This window comes from Ascaphus truei, chromosome 4 (genome assembly GCF_040206685.1).
Source record: "Ascaphus truei isolate aAscTru1 chromosome 4, aAscTru1.hap1, whole genome shotgun sequence".
Lineage (NCBI taxonomy): Eukaryota > Metazoa > Chordata > Amphibia > Anura > Ascaphidae > Ascaphus > Ascaphus truei.
Window position 1 is genome coordinate 338459717 of NC_134486.1, and position 27107 is coordinate 338486823.

General features: G+C 43.8%; 1 protein-coding gene across 3 annotated transcripts in view; it reads right to left on the reverse strand.

The window, feature by feature from the left end:
* The window catches only part of ZNF451 (zinc finger protein 451), a 79728-nt gene that overhangs the window by 45592 nt on the left and 7029 nt on the right, over positions 1 to 27107 (reverse strand). For all 3 annotated transcript variants that reach the window (XM_075598121.1, XM_075598119.1, XM_075598120.1), the window contains exons 4-7: positions 24379 to 24498; positions 23204 to 23315; positions 22037 to 22187; positions 8777 to 8907 (exon numbers count right to left, since the gene is read on the reverse strand). In XM_075598121.1, coding sequence (XP_075454236.1) covers positions 8777 to 8907; positions 22037 to 22187; positions 23204 to 23315; positions 24379 to 24498 — 514 coding nt within the window. The remainder of the gene's footprint in view (positions 1 to 8776; positions 8908 to 22036; positions 22188 to 23203; positions 23316 to 24378; positions 24499 to 27107) is intronic.

Consider the following 27107-nt stretch of genomic DNA (forward strand, 5'->3'; position numbering starts at 1 on the left):
CACACACTGCTCATTCTGCACACACTGACACACTGCACACACACTGCTCATTGCTCACACTGCACACACTGACACACTGCACACACACTGCTCATTGCTCACACTGCACACACTTACAGACACTCACACACACTCACACACATTCAGACACTTACACACACAGACACTCACACACACTCACACACACTCACACACTTACACACACAGACACTCACACACACTTACACACACTCACAGACTGCACACACACTCCTCATTGCTCACACTGCACACACTGACACACTGCACACACACTGCTCATTGCTCACACTGCACACACTGACACACTGCACACACACTGCACACACTTACACACACTCACAGACACTTACACACACTCACACCCACATACACACACTTTCTCTCCCATATATACATACACACACACACTCTCTCACTCTACACAGACGGGGGGTGGGGTCGGAGCAGAGGAAAGGCCGCAACCAGCACCACCACCCGCTCCCCCCCCTCCTCCCGCGCAGGCAGCGGGAGCGCCAGGGACAGCGGTGGGGAGAAGAAACCCCCCGCTACCACCTCCATGCAGGCAGCGGGAGCAACGGGCACGTGGAGGGATCAGAGGTAAGCGGGGACCGGAGGGACATCCCCGCTCCCATCTCCTTCCCCGCAAGTTGATAATTATAAAAGAATATACATAATTTAGAGGAACCTTGGATAAAAAGCATAAAGAAACACAACGCACCCAAATATAACTTGATCTTAAATGTAATATAAGGGTGTGAGAGAGACACATATATTGGACAAATGAGTAATGTTAAACCTTATAAATAGAAAATGTACATTAGTAAATTGAATTAACAACTACAAAGGAAGACATATAGTGTGTATATATACATACATCATGACCTATAGTTAATAGTGTAACATAATAATTATGCCAAAAAATATTTGAGTTCCCAGTCGGTATTTATACCCCCGGGTGACAATGACCCGAGGGTATAAATCCAAAACATTTCCCTTTGATTGAGGTTACCTTCTCTATTTCCTCCCTAGTATGTTTAGGGATGTATTCCAGGGCATTAAATGTAAACGTATCAATTGAGCCATAAGGGCAATCATGAAAATGTTTAGAAACAGGTAGGTTTAAGGTGTTCTGAGATTCTAATTTTTAATGGGCGAATCGTCCTACCAATGTACATCTTGCCACACGCACAGTTCAGTCTATATACTACATAATTAGTTTTGCACGTCATAAAGTGATTAATTTTGTATTTTTTGCCTGTGACTTTGCTAGTAATCTCTGTCAGAGGAATGGCAAATTTGCAATATGTACAGTGGGAACACCTTCGTTCAATTAAAAAGAACGACTTAAACCTACCTGTTTCTAAACATTTTCATGATTTAGTTTACCCTTTCTCCACTAGAGGAGATGACGTATAAATCACCATGACTACATGGATGGTTTGTAAACAACTCACCCACATCGCATACATTGCGTTACGTCACTTCCGGTATCCTGGACTAAGCCGCGTCACTTCCGGTTTCCAGTCATGGCGGCTGAATGCTATTCCAGGCAATTAGTTCAGTATAAGAGGGGGGAACACAGCACACCTATCTTCACTCTCTGACGAAGCGCCGCACAGGCATGAAACGCGTAAGAGGAGGAGACTTTGCACCCATACCTGTCTGCACCATGACGTGTTAATAAAGAATCTTTTTATTTCACCGCTGCTGTCCTGTGGAGTCCTGTTGTTCTGCTGTGCTCTGCATCGCCGCACTCTGTGGTTACCAGATGATCTACTCAACCCAGCAGAAGCACGCATATTCAGAGGAAAACGGGCCTGGTTCACGTGAGTTTTTGCATCACAGCAATCACTGGGAGGTACACTACAAGTGTCCTTAGGCGGTCATAGACTTTGTCCTCATTGGAAGTGATGTGGTGGGGCTTATATATACCTCTGCTTACAGCACTCACCAGGACTATATATATATATATATATATGTCTTTAATGTACGCCCACCTGCATACCCCAGTACTCACTTGTGTTTAAAACCTACCGTTTATTATTCTTCTTCAATCAAGATTATTTATACCTTCATCATCCTTGGTCATTGTAGCACTATTATAGAACATTGTTCTTCTACCCTGCATTTAGTACCAAACGTGTGCTGCTTGGGCCAATAGGAGCTAGCCACGATGTTAAATCCACTCGCCCGGGGCGAGCAAATGTATAGGTTTGTCGAACACTGCACATATATATATATATATATATATATATATATCTCTATATACACACACATATATATATATATGTGTGTGTGTATATATGTGTATATTTATATATATATATATATATACACACACACACACACACATACATATATGTGTGTATATATGTGTATATATGTGTGTGTATATATATATGTATATATATATATATATATATATATATATATATATATATATATATATATATATATATATATATATATATATATATATATATATATATATATATATATATATATATATATATATATATATATATATAGAATGAAGGGCAGTTGGCACACTGTAAACTGATAATCCACTGATGCTTGTCCCATATGCACACATAAACAAATACATTTTACCAGATGGAGGTCCGGGAAAAACGAGACAGCACACAGCCAGGGAAATCTGCAATCATGCAAGATCAATAACCTCAGCTGATATGACATGGATCTAATTGTATTCTCTTCACAGGTATGTCCCTTGATGTGCAAGTCCAGTTTAAAAGATTTACTCTGCGGCCTTAAGCATTGATATGTTAGTATGTTTGAATCTCAAAGGGTGTTTTTTTGTTCCCCCCCCCCCCCCCTCTTAACTCTGTGCTGTTAATTGACCAACTGGAACAAGCTGATTCATTGGGGAGGGGGAGGGTCATGTGACTGTTTTATCTGTATAAAACCAACACCTCTCCTGCAGTTTGCAGGAACTGCATTTGGCATTAGATAGTGAGGCATTTAAAGTTAGCTTTTTAAGTGAGAATATATAGTTAGACTATAGTTAGACTAGAGGTGAATGGGGACTGGATCTACTGCAAACTCTTCTGCACATGTCAACTAACGGTGAGCTATTTTGACAACACTATAATCCCTGCTGTTTTGTCTACGCATACACACTTGGCTCACAACAGTTCAATGCAGCATTATCTACCTCTGGCATAATGAACCTGCTTTTTACCTCCACTTTGTTCTTTCTCATTGCCTCATTGAAATGTTATTCTCTCTATCCACTACACACTCCTCCCTCCTGACCCATGCCCAACATCACCATACACCCTGGATTACTCAAAGCCTTGCACTATCTACTGAATGTTGGTGGAGAACCCTGAAAACCAGCACTCCAACCACTGCACACTCAATTGGCAAAAATCATAAAGTTACAACTTGCAAACAACTACTCAAATTTCTACTCATACTATGAATCTCTTTAGCAGGTGATATTGAACCTAACCCAGGCCCTCCCACTTCAACTCTGTCCCATACCCTGAGAATACCCCCTTCAAATTCCAAAAAGGCCTATCTCTCGCCCATATAAATATCCGGTGTCTGCTGCCCAAACTGGATGAACTACGGGCATGGTGCCTTATGCATAAACCAAAAGCCATCATTCTCACAGAAACATGGCTAACCTCTAAATGCACATATTACCATTCAGGGATACTCCATTTTTAGGAGAGATAGGTCAAAAAGAGGAGGAGGGGTGTTATTTTATATTGCAGACACCTTACAATTTACACTGGTAAACTGGCCCCCAAGACCAACCTCTTTTGAAATCCTAGTTGGCAGAATCTGCCTCCCCTTCTCTAAGCCCGTCCTGATTGCTGGCATCTACCGCCCCCCTACAATCTCTGACTGATATCACCCAGTTTCTTGGCTCCATTTCCTCTCTGAATGAGAAGAGTGAGCTGCTAGTTCTTGGGGATTTCAACTTCAATTGGCTTGACCCTAAAAACCACAAAATCCACACACAAATCAAGTCTCTTAACCTATTGCAACTCATTTCCCAACCCACACGAACAAACCTGAAATCGCACAACTATTCCCTGCTTGACTGGATTATCTCCTCAAATCCCAGCAGAATCCAATCCTCTGGCATCCTTCCTGACATTTTTAGTGACCATGCAATAGTGTACTGTGTAAGGAAAATTAAACCGCTCCAATCAAGCCCTAAAGTTCTCCTCACTAGAACATTTAGAAACTTTAACCCGCAACAATTTCTGGCTGACCTTACCAACTGCCCTTGGCACAGAATCGATTTAATTCCTGACCCTGATTCTGCGCTCGACTATTTCCAATCCGAGTTCTTAAAACTCTGCGATACCCATGCTCCACTACGCAGAATAAGGGTACGGGGTGCCCACCTTCCATGGGTTACACCTGACCTTATAACACTCTACCAGTTCAGGGATGAGTCAGGGGGGGCCCGGCCGGGCGCCTGTTAATTACATTTAAAAAAAAAGTTTAAAAAAAATGGCGGCGATTCCCGTGGTCCCGGCGCGCATGCACAGGGCAAGCAGGGTGTCCTGCCCTCTGCGCTGCCTGTTCCCCCCAGCAACCCAGAATCCCCCCCGCTCCCCACGTGGGACCGAGGGGGAAGCCCAAAACAAGCCCCGCGCGCAACCCAGCCCTTCCGCACCCTCCCCTCTCTGTCAGAAGCTATGGAACATCCATTGTGTAGACACACGTTTGTCTACAGTGATATCCTGGTAAAGGCTACAGCTTGAATTAATCCAAATCCAGGCTAGGATATGTAGACCACACATATTCCCTCTGCGGTGCAGTAGCACTTTGCTCCAAGGAAAGATGGCAAAACTTGTATTACATGATTAAGGCCAATTACACCAGGAAAAAAGGTAAAAATGTGGGCAGGGGTAGCCTTCATATGTCTGAAATTTTGTCTGGTGCTACATCATATTTGTAGTGTATAACACTAGGAACAAAATTAACAAGGATATATGCGAATGCATCAGAAGGATGAGGGGGGCAAGTATTGAAACGTGGAAATCCAATCGCAATGTCAGGAACTCTAGAGACGACAGGGTCCACCTATCCAAGACAAGATTGGACATATTCAAGTCACAGCTTGAGGGGGTGGCAGCCCAATGAATGGATTAATGGGTCCCCTGGTTTGCATCAGGCCAGGCCTGTTCAGAATAGTTTAATTCTTTGCAGCCACTTATCCAATCACACCAAGGCTGCGTCCATGCTGATCGTGTGCGAGCAAAACAATGTAAATGAATTGGAGCGTTCATACTGCACCCGCGCGCACGTGGGTAAGAGCGATGCGTGCGGAGACAAGCTTTTGTATATATCGTGCGATGTCACGTTCGCGGTCCAGCCAATGAGGGTTAACAGCTCACGTGACGCCATGGGCACGCCCCCCCCATCCCTGCAGGCAACATATCTCTGCACGTACAGGCGCACGTGACATCACGCGCACGCCCCTACTATGGACCTAGCTTGAGGCACATAATCTGCGTGGCAGCTGGACCAGGCAGCAGCAGGGAGTTAGGAAAAGTGGCAAATGCTGCTGGGGCGAGGCATGGGAGGTGCAGTGGGGTGGGGAGCAGAAATGCACCGAGACCTCAAATCATGCCTCATCCTAGTCTGTCAGGCATTTCATAAAGGGTACGTGGGGTGGGGGTACTAGCTGCATAGCTAGCTCTTCGAATCCTCGCCTGCATTTATAACAACTCTTGAAAATGTTGAGCTGCCTGGTTTACTTGTGTAGTATTTTCAATTAGGCTGTGATCTCCAAGTCAAGAAGTGTGCATGTCTCCTCCAGGGGGTGGCGGGGGAGGACATTGCAGGGAAAGTGGAAGCTGCGTGACCTCTGTCCTCTGCGGTTTACAAACACAACCTGTCCGTTTGGAATCAATCCTACCTGACCAGGGTGGATTAATGAGGGGAGAAAAATATTGAGGCAAGTAGCTAGTGTCGGCAAATCATCTGGTATCGATGTTTGAGAGAGAGATTGGGTGAAAGCTTTCACATGGATTTGGATCGTTTCCCTCTTTGTATATAACTGCAATAATGGATTGCAGTATGGAAGGAGGAAGAGGCACCATTAAGGATTGAAGTACAGAAACCTCATTAGGTACGGGGCAAGCTTTTTATAATAGATTAAAATCCCACCCGTACCAGGGTATTTTGAGTGCTTCAGTGATGTAATTGCACAATCTCATGAGATATAAATTTGTAGATACGCGCGGTCTGCCTCAGATACTGTGCGTAAGTCACATCATTATTTGTTCATGTTCGTTAGTAGCTTGCCACTGGGATTGTGATTGTTATTCAAGTTAGAGTCTGAAAGAATAACTAAGAAAATCTGTTCCAATCTTAAATTGAGTTTAATCGTAGACATTTTGTTTTTGGATTAATCCTTCCGCAGTCCCGCATAAAACTATTCTATCGGTTTTATTACTTTTTTTTCATAGAATAATTATTTGGTTCATTTGAAAGATTTCTCTGTACATTCGACTAAGATCAGATTAATCTGCCTCTCAGAACAGCCCTTACGTGCCGTGCCTTCCATAAAGTGACAGATGCATCAGGATTTATTTACAGTAATCTACGATAGTATCTTAAATCTCAGCAATGGAGCCAGGAGATTGCAGTGTTACCATCGAGTCTCCAGGATGATTTGGGGGAGTTTGCCAAAATGTCGTCAAAATAATTAAATGGGGGCATGATTGGACCCTATTTTAGCATTCTTAAAGTGAGAAATAAAAGCATCAGCAACCAGGGTCAATTTTCCAGTGAGAGGAGTGTGGGGTAGAAAAAAGTATAATTCCTGGCTGTAGGAAAAAGATGCCTCAAGGAATCTTAGATCTTTCAGCCCTGATTTTAGTATTTTAGCAGCTGGTGTGCAAGTTGGGGAGGTTCTAAGGAGCGATTGATAAAACCGAGGCTGGGGTTGATGAAATGGCCGCCCAAGATTAAGGAACTTTTTTTTAAAATAGATCTTGTAGAAAAGAAGGTTGGTGGTTAACATGCAGGAATCAGATAAGAAGCAGGGCACAATGGATTTCTGCAAACAAAAAACTATTTATTGGGCCAAGTAACGACGTGACGTTGCGGCAGGCACAGTTGCCTTTCTCAAGTATGGCTGGCACCTAACACGCAGGGCCATATAAATTTACCACGGTGAAGTGCTTACCAGTTGTTTGAATATTAATCACAGTAAATCTACATTCTCCATCAGTTTCAACTTCCTCAGGAATAAATGCAACAATTAAAATAGACACATCTGTACCTTTTTGAAAAATGGAGCAGAAAAGACTTTTGGGAAAAGTCAGTACAATATATTAAGCAAACTCTTTTTGCGCAAAAACTAATCTCCGCTAAAAAAATAAATATGATATCACCCCCTGCAATGTTTACATTCAACAAGAGCAAGTCTCCTCATATAAGCCCTTCACATTATTTACGAGCATACAGGCCAATGCTACAGAGGTGCAAGAACTAGAAAAAATGAACCAGGGAGGCGTGGCAGAATACATGCATAAATGTGTGGCTCAATCCAAGTTGTATGTGCGACCTCTCTCTGGACTTTGCCAAACACTGTGCTCATCACAAAGGTTGTCCGAGAGAGAGCGAGAAAGGGGAATGTGGCAGTTTCAGCAAATCATAAAGTAATTAGATTATGCACAAATGTAATTGTTCTAACTAGGCAGTGATCAGTATAGAAACGCATGTCTATTATTTATATCAAAATCACTCACTTGCTCAAGTCCATAACTGGATACAGTTTACATATGTTAAAATCATGTTGAAGTTTCCATGCTGTGAAGCAATCCATTATTGTAACAAATAAGAGGAAAATCTCAAAGGTCTGGGGAAATCTATGGCTTTTAGATATTTACTCTCGTTTCAGAACTACCCGATAGCTTCTTGGGAGCTGATCAGGTAAAAAGCAGGAACTATCTAAATTATAAAAAGTAAAGTGCTTCTTGTATTATGTAAGCAGCAGCACCCATTTATATCTTAGCATTGCTTAAATGTACAAGCAACACATTCTATGCGGTCACAGCTGCATTCAACTTTACTTTTAACCTTGCATCACATTGGCTTGTTGATAAAATCTCTTCAGCCCATGCTTAAAAGTCACAGTGATCCTTATGCCATAGGAGTCGGCGTCATATTAAGAAGTGCTGAAATAATGTAGGGTGGCAAACTAGGGGGGAAGTCTGTGCTATTCACTGTAACATTAAGCTTTGCTATTACTCACTAAACTTTTTTGTTTTTTATTACATGGGCTCAGCACGCTTCAGCCCTGCCCTCTGCAAAATAATGACGGGTTTTATTTTTTTCTTCCCCGACTCTCCTCCCCCCCATTTAATACCTTATGTTGTCATCAATTTTTTCTGCCTCTCCTCCAGCATTCTTGCCTTCTCCTCACATGTCAACTGACACCATCTGCTTTCTATCTAAAGATTATAGCCACCTGACTCTCCATACCTGCCTCCAGGCTATGTGCATTATGATGTCACAGATGAGCAATCTCACGGAGTAAGATGATAAAATCACTGCTAATTACAATTGAAATCTGTTCTCATATGAATCTAACATCACCATTATGATCTCAACAGCTACATGGGGCCAGATGTTTCCAATTCCATGACAGTGGGGAGATGAGCTTTTCTTCAGCGGGTATACAGGTGCCCTGCTCCATCAACCTGCAAAAGGACTGCAACATTCCAACAATAAGACCTTCCCTTTTGACGTTCACTTGCCTTTTCAGAAATATGATCTTTACACTCCTTCAGGCTTAAAAATCGCTGAGGACACATCACACAGGCAAAAGAGGTCACAGGCGTTCCATGAAGAGTGATGGTTGGATCACATGGAGAATGGTCAAACCTTTACATGTATAAATACAATTAAAAATAAAGAAACCTGCATCAGTAAAGGATCATTTAAAATTGCTTTATAACTTATTCAGGTTGTGTATAGTTATGCACTATATATTATGTTGCAGTCTTTTCAGAGCACATAATCACTATACTGTATTATGTTCACAGGTTTTAGATTGTTATTAAAGCAGCAATTCATACTGATATATATATATATATATATATATATATATAGATATATCAAATGGAAATATTACTGTGTGCTCATTTGCATGTCTTAGACAGATCTGTAACCCTGCCTTTCACCATTATCGCCCAGCATACACTGCTTCCACTACAGCAAGGGATTCTGGGAAATGGCATGCAAATGAGCACACAGTGCCAACTTTTGCTTCAAATCCATTTTGACATGGACCCCTATAAGCCTATGCTTGCTGCATTGCACAGCTTTTCAGCACAGCCTGGGTTAAGATGCATAGCCAGTAAACCCACCCACAGAACACTGTATATACTGGCTTTGCAATTTGAAGCTTGGATAGGTATCTACCACACATTAGTTAAGTTATGAGTAACAAAAAGTGAAAAAATATATAGTGAAAAGTGGATATATGGATATATCTATACACTTTTTTTTCCCCCCCCAAACGTTTTTATTAGGCATTTTCAGTTTACATACATGGAAATTCAATTACAGCCTAATACAAAAGAGTTTTTTCATTTTTAGGGTATATATGGGTTAGAGAAGAACTTCGCCAGAGGAGGCGAGACCTCCAGGCCACTGAGTGGTCCAGTAGGTTAGAGGCTGGAAAAAGAGAGGGACAAGGGAGGGGGGGGGGAGAGGGGGAAAAGGGAAGGAGGGGAAAGAGAAATCCTCCCCACCCCCAGCTGCCAGAGCTCGTCCACAGAGATTCGTGGGTAACTTTTTGTGCGACTATCGTGATTTAGATGGGTTTTGATCTTAGTTAATGGGTCAGCCAAGGCTTCCAAACTTTGTAGAAACCTTCGGTCGATCGTTTAAGAAAAGCAGTTAGCCTCTCCATAAGCATTACCTCGTTTATTCTTTTTTTTTTACATTCTGTTTAGAGGGGGTAACACCTTCCAAGAGGACGCCACCGCACATCTCACCGCTGTAAGAATGAAGGAGAGTAATTTCCTAACTGGGCGGTCAATTTCCTCTATTGGCCTGGCCAGTAGGTAGGTCAGTGGATCAATGGGTATTGTGAGGTCAGTTACCTTTTATTAGAGATTGTATAATGAGCCAATATTTCTGAATTTCTGGACATGACCACCACATATGAGCCATGTCCCCCCTTTGTCCAGAGCCTCTCCAGCATAGATCAGAGGTCAGGGGGTAGATTTGTTTTAACCTCACTGGGGAAAGATACCAGTGATATAGGATCTTATAGATATTTTCCTTCGTTGTGTTACACATGGAAGTTCCTGAGGCCGAGTCCCAGACATCTTCCCAATCCTCTCTGTCTATAACTATGTTCAATTCCGCTGAGCATATAATCGGGTGCGGGGGGTTCGCTGATATCTACATCTCCGCGTATATTTTGGTTACTAGACCTTTTTGATGCGTGCTGACTTTGCACAACATCTCAAAGTTTGTGAGAGGGGGAAATTGTAGCTTTGGGGACAATTTTTGTAGAAAGTGCCTAATTTGGAGATATTTGAATGTGCCTAGTTCTGGTGCCTCAAATGTGGTGCATAAATCTTGAAAACTCAGGAGTCTTCCATTGCTCAATAGGTCGGCAACCTCTCTGATCCCCTTTAATTTGAATTGGTCAAATTGTTTGGAATCACATCCAGGGGGAAATTTAGGATTGTTGAAAATTGGAGTGAGCTGTGAACCGGTGGATGAGAGCTTAAACTTATATTGACCATACTTCCCAGGTATGTTTCATCGCGCCCAGCTCGAATTTGTGCGCCAGTATGTCCCCTCTATCCATGCACTAGAGACAAGCTGGCAGAGAAGGCGTTTTGGAGTAGTGAGACTAAATTGCTAACCAGCAGTGCTGGCCTGGGTCCGCATTCCACACTACTGCCTGTCTGTCTTAATTGGGCCGCTTGATAATATTTTGAAATATCAGGTACTCCCAGACCTCCCCTCATCCTAGATGACATGAGAACTGACCTAGCGACCCTAGGTCTCCTGCCCTGCCGAATAAAATTAAACATTCTGTTTTGGATGTTTTTCAGCTCAGAGCCAGGAACCCGGATCGGGAGAGTCTGGAAAAAATATAGTAATCTGGGGAGTATATTCATCTTAACCGAGATCATTCTCCCGATCCATGAGATCTGATACCCTTCCCACTTATCCACATCCTTTTTAATTTTCCCAAATAGTGTTGGGTAGTTATGTTGGTATAGTGAGTGGTAGTACCTTGTAGTTGAAATTTAATTTAAGTAGTTTTACTTCTGTCATTGTTAATTTTGTAGCCTGATATTTTGCCGAATTCTAACAGTTCTCTATGGAGATTGGGGAGGGAAATCTGGGGATGGGTTAATGTTAGAATGATATCATCGTCAAATAATGAGATTTTGTAGTTTATTTCGCCAATTGCTATGCCCTGAATATTTTTATTGTCTCGTATTTTGGACGCTAGGGGTTCGATAGTCAGGGCATAGAGAAGGGGAGACAGGGGGCACCCTTGCCTTGTACCATTTTTAATTTCAAATTGCTTTGTAGTTCCACCCAGGAGCTTGACCGCCGCAGAGGGGTTGCGGTAGAGTGCCCGGACCCCTTCTAGAAACGAATCTTTGAAGCCGAATTTCGGCATAGTTTTATCAAGAAATAGCCAATCGATTCTATCAAACACCTTCTCTGCATCTAAGCTTAACAAAACCGCTTTGGTGCCTGCGAGGTGGGCATGATCAACTATATTTATTATCTTGCGGGTATTGGCCGAGGCTTGCCTGCGAGAGACAAACCCCACTTGATCAATATTAGTCTTGGCAAAATAGGGTTCAATCTATTTGCCAATATCTTGCTGTATAGTTTAAGGTCATTATTTAGAAGGGAGATTGGGCGGTAGCTCCCACATTGCATCGGGTCTCTACCCTTTTTGTGAATAATAGCAAGATTAGCTAGGGACATTTACGGCGGAATTGGGTTGCCCTCCATTAAAAAATTAAATAGACTTAATAAGTATTAGATTTTCCTCTTCCGTCAATGAGGGAAGGTGGCAGTTGGATAGATAATCCGTGATTGGTTCGGAGTCTGCGGCCTTAGGCTTTCCCTCCTGGGCTTTAAGATTGTATAACTTAGTATAGAATGTAGTAAATTCTTATATATTATCTTCCCTGACCTACTCTTAATCGCCGTAATTTGGGATCTTTTCTGTATTCCTCTTCGCTTGCTAGTCAAAAGTCTATCGGCCTTATTGCCCTTATCGTAGTACTTCTGGTTAGTCCACTTAAGGGCTTTTTCTACATCTTCCAATTGGATCTGCCTCAGCTCGATTCTGGTGGCGGTCAGGAGTTTGTAGATTTTCGTAGAAGGGTTGGTTTTGTGCTGTTGTTCCAGCTCTATAATTTTGTCAGTCAAGTCTTTAAGTAGTTTTATCCTAGCCTTCTTCCTATGGGATGCAATAGAGAAGGTTACCCCTAATTGCCACCTTATGGGCTTCCCAGAGAACCGCCGGTGACGCAACAGAACCTAGGTTGAGGGTGAAGTACTCTGTAAGAGCTTTTTTGATCTCCCTCTCTATTTCCGGGTGATTCAGTAAGGAATTGTTTAGTTTCCAATTAAAGGAGATTGACTTTACAAATGGGACAGAGAGGGTTAGTGTAATGGGAGCATGATCCAACCAAGTGATCGGGCCAATGTCCGAATTTAAAGAGGCCTCTAGGACATTTTTGGTTGCCAGAAAGTAGTCTATATGAGAGTACAGTAGGTCTGGTGAGGCGCAGAGTAGAAAGTGTAGTCCCTTTTGCCCTGATGCTGGGTTCTCCAAATGTCCACTAATGAGAAATCCTTAATAATTTCTCTAAACTGTCTCCTGTTTTTTTGGGAAGATGCCGTGTAGTTGGTGGTTTGAGGCGGGTGATTTGTCCTCATTGGGGTTCAGAGCCATATTTAGATCTCCGCCCACTATCACTGAGGGAAAATAAGTTGGGCCGACCCCGTCTAGAACCGTCTTTAAAAATTCTGTCTCGTTTTCATTTGGCGCGTATAGGTTAATCAGATCGATTGCCGTACCTGAGAGGGAGCCATATACCACTAGAAATCTACCCTCTGGGTCCGAAATAGTTTTTCCATGATTGAATGGGGTTCCTTGGTGGAATAGAATAGCTACTCCTCGCTTTTTACTACAAAATGATGAGAGGAAACCCATTGGGAATACTTTGCTAAATATTTTGGGCGGTTCTTGCGTTGTGAAGTGCGTCTCCTGAAGGAATAGAACATCTCCCCGGATCTTTTCATCTCCTGGAGAGCTAATCTCTTTTTCCTATTATTGTTCAGGCCCTTCACATTCAGAGATATAAATTTGATTGAGGAATGTCTAGCCATAGAGGCTGTGTTTTATGAGTATTCTTGGGACATCATCATTCCCACTAGGGAAGTCCTGTTTAGGCCTGTTGATAGGGTAGGAGTATTAGCTCCGGTGTACAATTCTGAGCCGGCTAACTGCGGGAGGGGACAGAGAGAAAAGATCTGCTGGGATAGTATCAGCAGAGAGAAGGAAAGTGAGAGGAGGTCTGGGAGAGACCTCAAGAGAATACGGCCGGAAATAACAGCCGGCATTCGGGCTTAAGGCCCTTAGGGGGTGTATCCGATGGCAGTGGTATGCATGAGGGCGTGGACCCATGGGTGCCTGTATGTTGAACTCTTCCCTTAGTTAATAAATAGCGTACTGAAGAATAAAACGCCTGACAGGCTCGGGGAACATCAGATCAAAATCCTCACCCAGGGTAACATTGCAATTTACAATAAGGCAGAAACGCTTGTTATCAAATAGTCGTAAATCCCAGAGTTCTCATAGCATGTAATGGAGCATTCCCATTTTTCTTGATAGGGAGGGGGGAGGGTGGGGAGGCGAGGAGGGAGGGGGGGGAAGGGTAAGGGGTGTGGAGGGAGGGGAAGGGGGAGGGGTAAGGGGTGTGGAGGGAGGGGAAGGGGGAGGGGTAAGGGGTGTGGAGGGGGGAGGGGATGCAAACATATACATTTGGAAAAATACTGAACTTCTTGTCTAACAGGCGTCAACACATAATTTTGCTTCAGAATAGTGTTGCCTATAACAGAGGCACAGAAAAAACATTCCCGGTATCAAACATAGGAACAGATTACAATATAGCCAATGAGTGGTGCTTTCAACCTTCGCTACCAGAGCATCTTCCTAGGAGGGGAAGGGATATGGAGGAGGGGGGGGGGGGGGGAAGAGGGTAAGGGAAGGGGAAGAGGGGAGGAGGGGAGGGAAGGGAGGGCAAGGGGGGGGATGCAGACATATATATTCGGGAAAATATTGATCCTGTTGCCAAATAGGCGTTGACGCATAGTTTAACTTCATAGTAGTGTAACATAACCAAGGCTCAGGAAACATTGCTGATAAACAAAAGAACGTATTATAGGATAGCTAATGGGGGGGGGGGGGGGGGTAGCGGACGGACTTTTAAACTTTGTTAGCAGGGTAAACAGAGCATCTACGTAGGGGAGGAGAGATATGAGGAGGGGGGAGTGGAGGGGCCAGGAGAGTGTGATGAAGAAAATTGTGGTGATCTAGTCCATTTAACATAGTGAACATAGTGAACTGGGAGGTTGCAACTTGGAAGCAGAAATAATCTTAAACATATGAAACAAATATGAATTGTGGTCTGCCGTGAAGTTGGCTCAGGGGCTTACAACAATTTTGGCCAAAAATGTCAAACTAAAAGACCATTTTACTCAATAGATATTTATACATATATATTTAGGCACTGTACCGTGTATGAGTTTCACTGGATGTGCTAAAACTGAGCTTTGTCTGTGTTTTATGTTCTGTCTCTGGTTTTAAACATATGAAACATTGCAATGTTATTCTATTACAACCGAAAGTCCTGTATACAGTTAAGAACAAATATATATTTCCTATGTCTAACAATATGGATGGGCCTTCAAATGGGATGACAACATATTTGGGGGAGAGGGAGGGCGAGAGGGGTGGAGGGGGAGAGGGGGGGGAAGAGGGGAGGGAGTAAATTAAGTGGGACTTTCACCTATGCTTAACATATGGGTTGTGAGTGGCGGGCCCTTTTATTAGAGACAGCAACTTGAGTTTACTCGAGGAACGCTCTGGGTCAAAAACAATATTTTAAGTGTGTTACAGGGGGGGGGGGTCGAAATTTCATCAATTTTTTGGGGGAAAATTGAACAATTCCGCTATGTGCATGGGGGGGGAGATAAGATCGCCTCCAATAAACTGAAAACTTATATACAATGTGGGCCATAGAATTTAAATAAACTCTTGAGAGCCCAAGATAGTCACTGTCTGGCCGTCGTACAGGCATGGGCCGGGGGTGAGCACTGAAGCGTGGGTTGGTGGTCGATCAACATTTCCAGGAGGATGGCCTGGGGTAGTTGGTAAAATACTCGCAGTTAGGGGCCCCCTCGGCTCTGCGCTGGAATTCCTAACCCTCCTCCCACCAATATCCCCCCGAACCATTTATCTCCTCAAACATCGGGCGGAGACTCAATAAAAAAAACTAAAAAAACCCCCAAAAAACAAAAAATAAACAATGTGGGAACCATCCCTCCGCAGGGGGAACGATGGCCGTGTTTCAAGCCGACATCGCACAAACACTTCTCCTTTTAATCCGGGCAACGATCAGGTAAGCAATAGGGAGGTGTCACGATTTTGGAATCGATTGGTGCTGTTGTTTCCCTCCATGGTGCTGGGACGTCTGCTCTTCTCGGTAAGATGGTGTCCGTGGGAATTCCCATGAATAGGGGCCGCAGCGATATTCGGTCGGGGACTCCCAATCAACCCTCGGGCTGGGTTTCGGCAACGGAGGTCATGTAGGATGCGGAGGCAAGACTGTCAAGTGGAAAAACCGAAACTGTCAGGATATCGTCATTTGATCCTGGGCTGGTGGAGCGCAGCAATTCTCCTCGAGGGCCAGACAGCATCGCTCTCATTCTCCTCCGTGTGCGAGGACACCGGAGGTGGGTCGTCCAGCCAGGAAGGCGGTGGTGTCAAGCCCAGGGCTCGGACAAACGGGGTCATGTCCTCATGTCGTCGCAGAGTCAGGTATTTTCCTCCATTATTTGCTTTCAGTTTAAACGGGAAGTCCCAACGGTATTTCACTTCCTTATCCTGGAGGAAAGTAGTTAGGGGCGTCATCTCTCGTCTGCGGATGATATTGATTCTCGAAAGATCGTTAAAGATCTGGAGAGGCTCATTTTGGAAATTCAGGGTATCTTTTCCACAACAGGCTGCGATGATTCTCTCCTTTGTTGTATAGCTATGTAGCCTTACAATTATATCCCGCCTGCGGTCCTCTGAGCGCGGGCCCAGAGCGCGATGAGCCCTGTCAATCTCCAGGTCTCTATCTTCTATGTTGCCACAGATCGAGGTAAAAAGATCACTAAGGTATGCCCGGAGGTGATCCGCCTCGGGGACATTGCGGATGCGCAAATTCTGCCGCCTGTCCCGGTTCTCCTGATCCTCCAGGCCATCTTTCAAGTACAGAATTTCTTCCCTTAGTCGGGAGATTTCATCCTCCGCCTCGGTTTGGCGGGAGTGAGCCTCCTCCAATTTACCTTCCAGGCCGGACGTTCTCTCGGCAAGGCCGGACGTTCTCTCGGCAAGGCAGGACGTTCTCTCGGCAAGGCCGAAATCTCTTGCTTAAGATCAGCCACCGCCGTCTTGAGGTCCGCCTGAAGAGAGGCATATAATTTAGAGTGCATGGATGCCAAGAGATCCTCCAGGTATGATCTCGTTACGGATTCCTCTGCTGGAGGAGCTTCTTTTGTACATGTGCCTTTGCTTTGTGGTGCGTGAAGGCCGCTTGCGCTGGCACCATCTTGAAACTCGCTTAGTTCCTCAGCCTTTTTGGGGAGGCGAAAAGTACTTAGTTACCGCCTGATTTGCGATCCTTTTACGTTTGTTCGACATTCCCCTTGTTATTCTGTCTGGGGGTCCAAAAAGAGTGGGTTCATTTTAGGTGGAAGAGTGCTAATTATTATAGTTATGCTGGTGGGTCCACAGAGCTCTTCTCCTACACAGCCATACCAGATGACGTCACCGGAAACCCCCCATCTATACACTTTTTAAACCATGGTCTCCAAGAGCTGAAATAATACTTTAAGCTACAGAAATCACCGATTCCTGAGATATTTAATTTTGACATTTCCTTACAAGAATTCTTGCCCGGGAGAAACAAAATCGGCTGACTGAGAAAAGCCTTACTGGCAGCCAATAGAGAGCTGTGACATCATCGTGAGATATTGTGTAAAAAGGTGAATAACAGGCGCGAACAACTTAATAAAAGGTGAAAATATTAATACAGCTAAACCCCGTTATAACGCGCCTCGTTATACCGCGATTCGGTTATAACGCGGTTTTCCCGTGGCTCCCGTTTTTTTTTTTGCACACTGCACACACTCACTGCACACACACTGCTCATTGCTCACACTGCCACACTGCACACACACTGCACACTGCACACACACTGCTCATTGCTCACACTGACACACTGCACACACTCACTGCACACACACTGCTCATTGCTCACTGCCACACTGCACACACACTGCACACTGCACACACACTGCTCATTGCTCACACTGCTCACTGCCACACTGCACACACACTGACACACTGCACACACACTGACCACACTCACACACACTTACGCACACTCACGCACACTTACGCACACTTACAGACACTCACACACACACACACACACACACACACACTTACACACACTTAGACACTCACACACACTCACACACACTTACACACACTTAGACACTCACAGACACACACTCACACACACTCACACACACTTACACACTCACAGACACTCACACACACTCACACACACTTAGACACTCACAGACACTCACAGACACTCACACACACTCACACACACTCACACACACTCACACACACTCACACACACTTACACACTCACAGACACTCACACACACTCACACACACTTACACACACTTACACACACACTCAGACACTTACCCACACTCACACACCCATATACACACACACACTTTCTCTCCCATATATACATACACACACACTCTCTCACTCTACACAGACGGGCCGCGACCAGCACCACCACCCGCTCCCCCCCCTCCTCCCGCGCAGGCAGCGGGAGCACCGGGGACAGCGGTGGGGAGAAGAAACCCCCCGCTACAACCTCCATGCAGGCAGCATGGTTCTGAGGTAAGCGGCGACCTGAGGGGACATCCCCACTCCCATCTCCTGCCCCGCGGCCTGTCCCGAGGTGACAGGGGGAAGCGGGGACAGGAGAGACATCCCCGCTCCCATCTCCTGCCCCGCGGCCTGTCCCGAGGTGACAGGGGGAAGCGGGGACAGGAGGGACATCCCCGCTCCCATCTCCTGCCCCGCGGCCTGTCCCGAGGTGACAGGGGGAAGCGGGGACAGGAGAGACATCCCCGCTCCCATCTCCTGCCCCGCGGCCTGTCCCGAGGTGACAGGGGGAAGCGGGGACAGGAGAGACATCCCCGCTCCCATCTCCTGCCCCGCGGCCTGTCCCGAGGTGACAGGGGGAAGCGGGGACAGGAGGGACATCCCCGCTCCCATCTCCTGCCCCGCGGCCTGTCCCGAGGTGACAGGGGGAAGCGGGGACAGGAGAGACATCCCCGCTCCCATCTCCTGACGAAGCCGAGAACAGTTCCTGGTAGCTGGGCGAAACGCGTTGAGTAGACCAGTAGACCAATTTTGGGCTTGGAGGCGACCCGTAGTGAACCAACCCTGCAGCCGTGACGTCACACGTTCAGACGGGCGCACAGAGGGAAGCTCCGATCCGGGATACAGAGCCGTGGAAGCCAGCCAAAAGACCTAAGGGAGGCGGTGAGCTGTTCGGGACACCTCCAATTCACATTGTGTGATATATGCTTTTATTCTATCAGCACATTGTAAGTGCGCATTTTTTACCCTTATTTTTTACATAAAGTTTACAAATTGATCGCACTATGTAGTTTTCTCCCTCTTTCTATATGTGTATTTTGCTGACGGAGAATCGATAGGGGGTCCGGTGCATAGCTACCTTCAAGGGTGGCAACCCAATTTGCCAACTGCAATAATTTACTCTTTAGTCCTGTGAGTAGAACAACTATATGAGCCAAGACACTGCCTAATTATTCCACTTATTGAAAAACGTCTGCACTTATATTTGTATATTTTGTTCTCTTATTCCCCCACATGCTCCCCCTGGATGTTTTGAGACATCATCGTGAGATGACATTCCCATTGGGTGACCCCCCAGCCACTTGTTCTCCCTTGCAAGCACTGGCAAAAAAATTAATTAAATATTTTGGCAATTGTGGGGAGAATCTCCAGCTTTAACATTCTCACTTCTCCAAGAATACAAGAAACGCTGCAGACTTGACCTGAAAGGAGACATCGGATTTAGAATATAATGTATGTAGTGCAATATTTAAATTAGATCATCTTTTCAAATGCCAAAGAGAACAAATCCTGAGATTATTGACTTTGGGGGCAGGTACCACAGAAATATGGGAGGACACCAAATCTCTGGGGATACTAAACAGAGTAACAATGGACTATAGCATGCCCTGGTATTAGTGACGGAAGATGGGGAACTACGTAGATGAGACACATATATACTGTATATAAATATAAACTTCGGTTACTGTCGTGATGGGCTTGCCAGGCGTGTAATAAAGGGGTCAACCCCCAGTTGGCAGCCCCTACAATTGTGCAGGATGCGAGGAGTTAATGGAATCGTATACATGTATTTCTGCAGTCCCCTGCTTCAGCACAAAATGTATTCCCCTTTGTTTTATGTGTTCCCGCCCTGTGACGTGATTGCACCAAACATCTACACTTGGATCAGGCCGGGAGGGAAGGGGTTAACTGTGTTTGAATGTTTATGGCCCTTTGTTCCCTTCCCACCTTTTTGGCCACCATTTGCAGTGACATACAGAATGCCATGTATTCCTATGCAGAGGTTACAGGATTGTTGCAATTACTGCTGTTTTTGAAATGTGGTTTGTGTAACATGAGGTTTTGAAAACCCAATATTGCTATCTTCGGTCCCTTGATAGCTGGAAGTCTGAAATTTGGCCACTAAGTAGTCATGCCGCCGGCATGAGGGTATGGCAATTTTCAGCCCTTTTGGATTAACCGAGCGGGGTATTTTCAATGTATAAAATATGGTGTGATTTCTGTATTTCCCTGCTTACTGTAGAGCCCACGAAAGTTACTGGCCCATGAGGTATGTTAATGGCCAGGGGGCACAGGGTGACTACAGGGAAAACCCTGATCAACGGCTCATCCCCCCAGATTGGGTATACAGGGTGGAGAGATAGCAGGACCTGGCTGTGTGTTTAGGTGCTACAAATCACATCTCCAGTCAGCCTTTCCTCTGTGAAGAAATACAGATGGTAGACTCATAGGCACCAGGCTTAAGAGTGGGGTGCACTAAATGGGACTCTTACTGACAGTGTGTGCACATGTCCCACCTACCAGGGGCATGTACCAGCTTGCTCCCACGTGAGCTGGCAAAAGTTAATTGGGTCCAGATAATTGTTCTCCAATACCTGGGTCCCAATGTTAAGGAGTAGAGGCTAAAATCTATTTAAGTGACTGTAAGCCCTCTACCCAGTGTTCTTCGTTTGTATCCTGTATTGCTGAATGAATTGCTAGCCTGAATCCTGGCTACTTCATGGTCCACATCCTAAGCAAGTGTAAATATTCCATTTGTTATTTGTCCAACATTGTGTGTCCACCTTATTTGAAGGAATAAAATCTCTTTATCATATCACAGTCGTATTCAATTCAATCCAGTAATTATGTGTATATTATAACCCTGTAAATTATTGTGAGTTACCTAACCAGATCTTAATCTTGTGTGGCTCCCACACCTTTAACAATTGGCAGTAACAGCAGTGGAAGAACAGAGTCTATGGTTTGATCTTCTCTGTGTTGGGATGGGGGAATTGGGGTCAGTAATTGGACATGCATGCCCATGTTCTACAAGATTACAGCAAACATAAAGTTCACCCATTCCACCCCTATTTAATCACCAGGGCCAAGCACACACGAAAACGCAGTAGTGCATTGAGAGATTTCCTCACCCGGGAGACAGGTGGTAATGATCTTTGCTGTAGCAATAAGCTTGATAAGTATATATACCTTTATCTTGCACTTTATTTTATTTTTTTCACTATATTTATTAGGGCACAGTAAAAAATTGGTGGTGTAGGAAGGTGAAAGGGACTACCTGGATGCGAATGCGCGCGCGCACACACACACACACACACACGCGCACGCACACACACACACACGCAAAGATTGTATATGTCTAGTTCCAAGAACATTAGCCAGATTGTACAATCTGTACAGCTTTTCTATTTTAGCTTGTCCATTTTTGAACATACAAACATGAAATACGATCCACAAAAATGCATGTTAAGTAGAGACTGTACATTCAGTTCTTTGATCGAAGGGAATAGACCAAAGCTCTGATCAAAGGGTATAGACCAGGGCTGTGCACCTCCAGTCCTCAAGGGCCACCAACAGGTCCGGTTTTCAGGATATCCCCGCTTCAGCATAGGTGGCTCTATCGGTGGCTAAGTCTCCGAATGAGCCACCTGTGCAGAAGTAGGGACATCCTGAAAACCTGACCTGTTGGTGGCCCTTGAGGACTGGAGTCGCCCATCCCTGGCAGGGACAAACTTTAGTTGCGGTTTCCTGTCAGATATTAGATAGATATTAGATAGACACTGAATGGAAATGAAATGGTCCTTATAATAAATTATAACACATTGAGTGGATATCTACCCTTCTAAGGACAGCATCATCTGCCAATTAACCATCTATTTTCCCACAAAAAATAAACCCCCCTTCACTTTCAAAATTAACATCAATGTGTACTGGATAAGTCAGAAAGCCAAGTCCATGTCAGGCCTGAAAACTATACTCACCTTTTCAGGTGACCCAAGAGTAGATGTCCATCGTCGAACTTCCTGCTGCAGTGCATTATGGGACAAAGAATGGGCTGGCTGTTCATGGACCTTTGTTCAGTGGATCTCAGTGGAGCTCTGCATCCCGAATTAACCCTTCCTGGTTTGAGACCTATAAATGGCGGAATGTACAGTTACAAAAAGATACCTGGAGATTTTATGCACACAAAGTACTTCTTATGTAATAAGAAGTGCTTCACAATCAGGATGCTTAGGGGAAAGGCGTTCTCTTCTGCTAGATCATAATGATGGCCATCATAATCCATTTCAAAAGAAGACAATAAACCCCAGCTGTGTCAGGAAATGCCTGAATACTGTAGCTCACCTATTCACTGGACACGAATGCTCAGTTTTTCTTTACTGAAGTGTAAACATTTTACATCATGCCGACCATGTAGCGATGAGGTCATAAATGACTATACCAATATATATCAAACAAGCCCAATGCATGCAACACATGGTAGCAACATAAGTGCAGCCTATAGGAGAGTGTAGCATAAGTGCAGCCTATAGGCGAGTGTGTGTGGGTGTGGTGTTTTTTTTTTTTAAGAACAGAACACAGAAGCATTTCAAGATCAATTATTGACAACATTGTCGGTAGGTGGGAAATCAGGCTGAACACAAAGCATCATTTTACATTTAAAGCAGAATTGCTAAGGAAGGGAAAGGGAACACAGTTAACATTCCCACAAATATGTTGCTTGATGAACATGTGCTTGACATAGTCAACTCTTACAAATAATATACCGTCATTTGTTTAGGCTGAAATTTTCCGTTATATACGTTACACTTGCTGCTAAGGGCAGCTTCCAGCATCAGAATCAGGAATACATTGTACACTTAACATGTTTGCAAGATAATGCTGGGAGCAAAACTACCAAAGCCAGGAGCCCTTCCACCTTCACAAGTCATAGTGAATGTTAGCAGGCACATTCTGTTAAGCAAAATACAATTTGCAGAAAAATGTGATCTGAAGAAAAAACGACGACGTTAGCAACCAAAAATAAAAAACATTTTAGTTCTCACAACTGATATTTAAATATAAAGATATCTGAAATCTATGGTCTGTTAAGAAGATCTGTTGCCAATTCATTCTTGTCTCGTCAGAGTGAGGACCATAGTACTCACCTGGCATTTTCAACCAGTGGTACACACATCTCCTTGCAGCTTCTGAGTCAGAATGGCCCTTGTTGAATTCCAGCTCTTGTAAACCATGAGCATGCTGTTCGTACAGCTTCTCCTACATATTGAAAGCAATAGGACATGGATAAAATAGCATTTGGGCCTTCTTTGTCTTAGAAAACTACAATGGAGGAAGAATATTCTGATACGGAAGAACTAGGGTTCCTTAAATTCCCTTAAAAAAAAAGTTTGTAGCATTTCTTGCTTTTTACATTTTTTTTAATGGTTTATTTAGGGTAAAAAAATGTTTTTCTCTTTTCCGCTCATCTCTAGCATCTGAGATTACCGCTGTAAACCTCAGACTATTATGGGCTCTGGGGAGAGCTCCATCTTGACCTGCTGGGCACTTAAAACTTCAAATGCTCACTCCTGCATGAAGCATTTGAAAATGAAAGACATTCTCTGAAAGGCGAAATATTTTAAGTAAACAAAAAATAAATAAAAAAATGAGAGAGAGAAGACGTCTGTCGAGATCAACATTTGTAAAATGTAGATGGCAGATATGCATCTTATATTTGTATTAACAGTATAGTGATGCTGAGGAAGGCAAACAAGAACCCCAATGAAACATTATCCAATGATATTTCATAAGGGGAAAAAATAAATTCCTTACTGACTCCAATAATGGCTACCTCCTCATGCTTATTTAATATATCCCTGCATACCTTTCCTAACAAAAGATGTCCTACTCCCACCCCCCCCACCAAAGCTATCTATTGTATCTGCTATCACAGTCTCCATGGGTAATGAATTCCACATTTTAACTGCCCTTACTGTAAAGAACCCTTTCCTTGCTTGTTGCTGGTGAAATCTCCTTTCCTCCAACCTTAAGGGATGGCCCGAGTCGTTTGTACAGCATTTTAGGATGAATTGTTCTATGAAAAGCTCCTTGTACTGTCCCCGAATATATTTGTAATCATATCTCCTCTTAGACGCCTCTTTTCTAATGTAAACAAATCTCAATTACACAGTCACTCCTCATAAGTCAGATTTGACATCCCCTTTATTAATTAATTTGGTGGCTCTTAAAGAGTAGATCTCGGATTCTGAATTTGACCAGTAATTTGGTGCACACTGGTCCACTTACATATAAACTGGCCCACCTCAGTTATCCATCTCACCTGGAATGCTTTGTTTTTAGCTGCCTTCTGCTGCTTTTCCACCTCTACGTGACGGGCAAGGCGATCTAGGGTCGAGTCCACTCTTTCCTTCTGGCGGTCAATATGGTCCTTAACCTTTCTCTGCAAAGTCGCACAGCTTTAGAAATGCAGAAGTTGTATATATATATACACACACACATACTTGACAAAGGGTCAGGCAAATGTTGCAAATGTATAATTTTTTGGTTCATTCGATGGATTCAATAAACAGACTTATTTATCTGAGAGTGCTGTGGACAGACAGAGACAGACACATATCAAGATACTTCACCACAATCCAAAGACCAGGGAAGGATAAAGCACTGGGAGTAGGTGAATTCTTTTAATTTAATACATATCCAGAGATATCCAACATGTCGGAGCCATCTCGGGGCCCCTTTATCAGGGAGATGCATGGACAAACACGGACATACATACATTTATACCGTGCATCAAACCGGAAGCATGGCCTGTTCAAAAAAAGCCCATCTCTACCGGTTGCTAGGCAACCGGTAACAGCCGGTGCAAACATGTCCCCAGCATTCTCATATAAAGATAAAAGTCTTTATTTAATCCATCGAATTAACAACAAAATGATACATACACTTAATTAACACACATTCCCAGTAAACTCAAACTCCAAAACTCACCACATCATCATATATACAGTACCCACCACATCACCAAATTTGGTTATACCATGACGTTTGTATGCAGGCCAAAGGGTTTAACTAAATAACCAAGAAAATATTATTATTGAAGTCTTTGTACTTTATACCATATATGTTTTGTCAATTTGGATGTAGCATTGGGCACCCGTCTTTTGTTGTATACATTCACATACATATAAAGGGAGAAAACAGATGCACTCACGCCACTCATTAGGACCGCCTCGGGCGCACATCTATCACGTGTCAGGTGTGATCGGCATACCAAAATCTAAATATTTGAGCATATCCAACTACTTGAAAAGGGCCCTATTGAACCATTGGACAATTTCGGAAACCGATATCAATATATCCCCATATATGCAACAAAACACACTTTTTTGGGCATAGAATAAATGAGAATATGAAGGATCTTCTTAGAAATCCAATGGACAAATATGTCCATTTTTTTTCCGCAAAGTCACCAGAGTCCCCTCAAAAAAAGGATGTTTTCGCTGTAAAGAGTGCAGGACGGGCCGTAATGGACATAGACGGTACTCAATTCAAGCAAATCAAACATCATGTAACTTGCCAGTTTACATCTGTGATATACCTTATATTTTTTTTTCAATGCAAGTTGCTGTACGTAGGCAAAACTGACAGGACATTTAGGGGTAGAATGAACAAACATCGCTCCAGTATTCGGTTGGCTTTACCAGAGAAACAGAAAAAACAGTTGCGAAATATTTTCTTACCAAAGTACATCAACTGGCCACATTACAGTACCGGATTATTGATCGTGCTGACACACTAACACTATGGGGAGACGTAAACCGCTTACTTCTACCGCGGGAAGCCAGGTAGATTTTTTAACTGCTCAGAGTAACCCCGCCTGGATTGCATGATGAATTTAGGCGCTCGTGTTTTCTGTAGCAAACTCCCATTCATCAGGCTTTGTTGAATTGCCCAATGTATTCAATGGTTTATTCTTTTTACAATATTCTACATGACATCGGGATGTTTTTTCCTACTTTAGCCATGTATCCAAAGCATTGTATTTAATATAGAATGACTATTTTCTATATATACACTATGATCAATGGCATCAAGTTTTTCTACATTATTATGTCTGTTTAAATGACATGGAGGAACATGTTTGGGATATAGCACTGCTTACATTTAATTATTGTATTGGATCAGTTTCGACTAGTTTGCAGTACTAGTACTGTCCGCGGCACCACTTGCTAGGCTGTAACGTGACTTTATATATTATAAAAATTATATAAGCATCTCATAAAAATATGTTTGAGGTCGACTTTTCACATACATAAGACGTTACAGTTCGACCTTGGAACGTGGATTTCAGTCGTACTCACAGATAAGTGTCCTCCCTATAATACTGTACTTGTCTGGTTTAAGTACTGTCCATGACTAGATTTTATACTAGTTATGTAACTTAAGGTACTGTATTTTTTGAAAGATAAGGTTATACGCATATACTCATTTACCTTGAACTGTGTGAATTAGGTGTGGAATCCTACTATGTCTGTTACACCCAATTGAGTCTTGAATACTCTACTATAATTTGTCAGCAGAAGCATCATCTTGGACCACTGTTATATTTTTGCTTATTTTGAGTAGATGTCCCTTTAACGGCCTATGAGACTGGGACTGTCTCTAGTGGTTTAGTGCTTTGTTTGACATTTGAGTTGCCAGAAGAATAACATGAAGACCTTCTGTCTTGATTTACTACAGCAGGGGTGCTCAAACTATTCACGTTGCCCCCCCCTACTCCTCCCGGTGCTCGCGCCCCCCACCTTCCTTTACGGCGTGCGGGGGTCATGTGACGAAGATCCGGCTGGCATCAGGTAAGTTACAGAGGCCTCACGCCTCCCCCCCCCGGCATTTAATTTAAATGCCGTGGTGAAGAGTGCGGGGGCCCCTGTAACCGCCCGCGCTCCCCCTAGAAATTCTCCCGCCCCCCAGTTTGTGCACCGCTGTACTAGACCAAATATTGACAAATACGTGTGTGCTATTTGGGCCATTGTTCATTTAATTAGAATA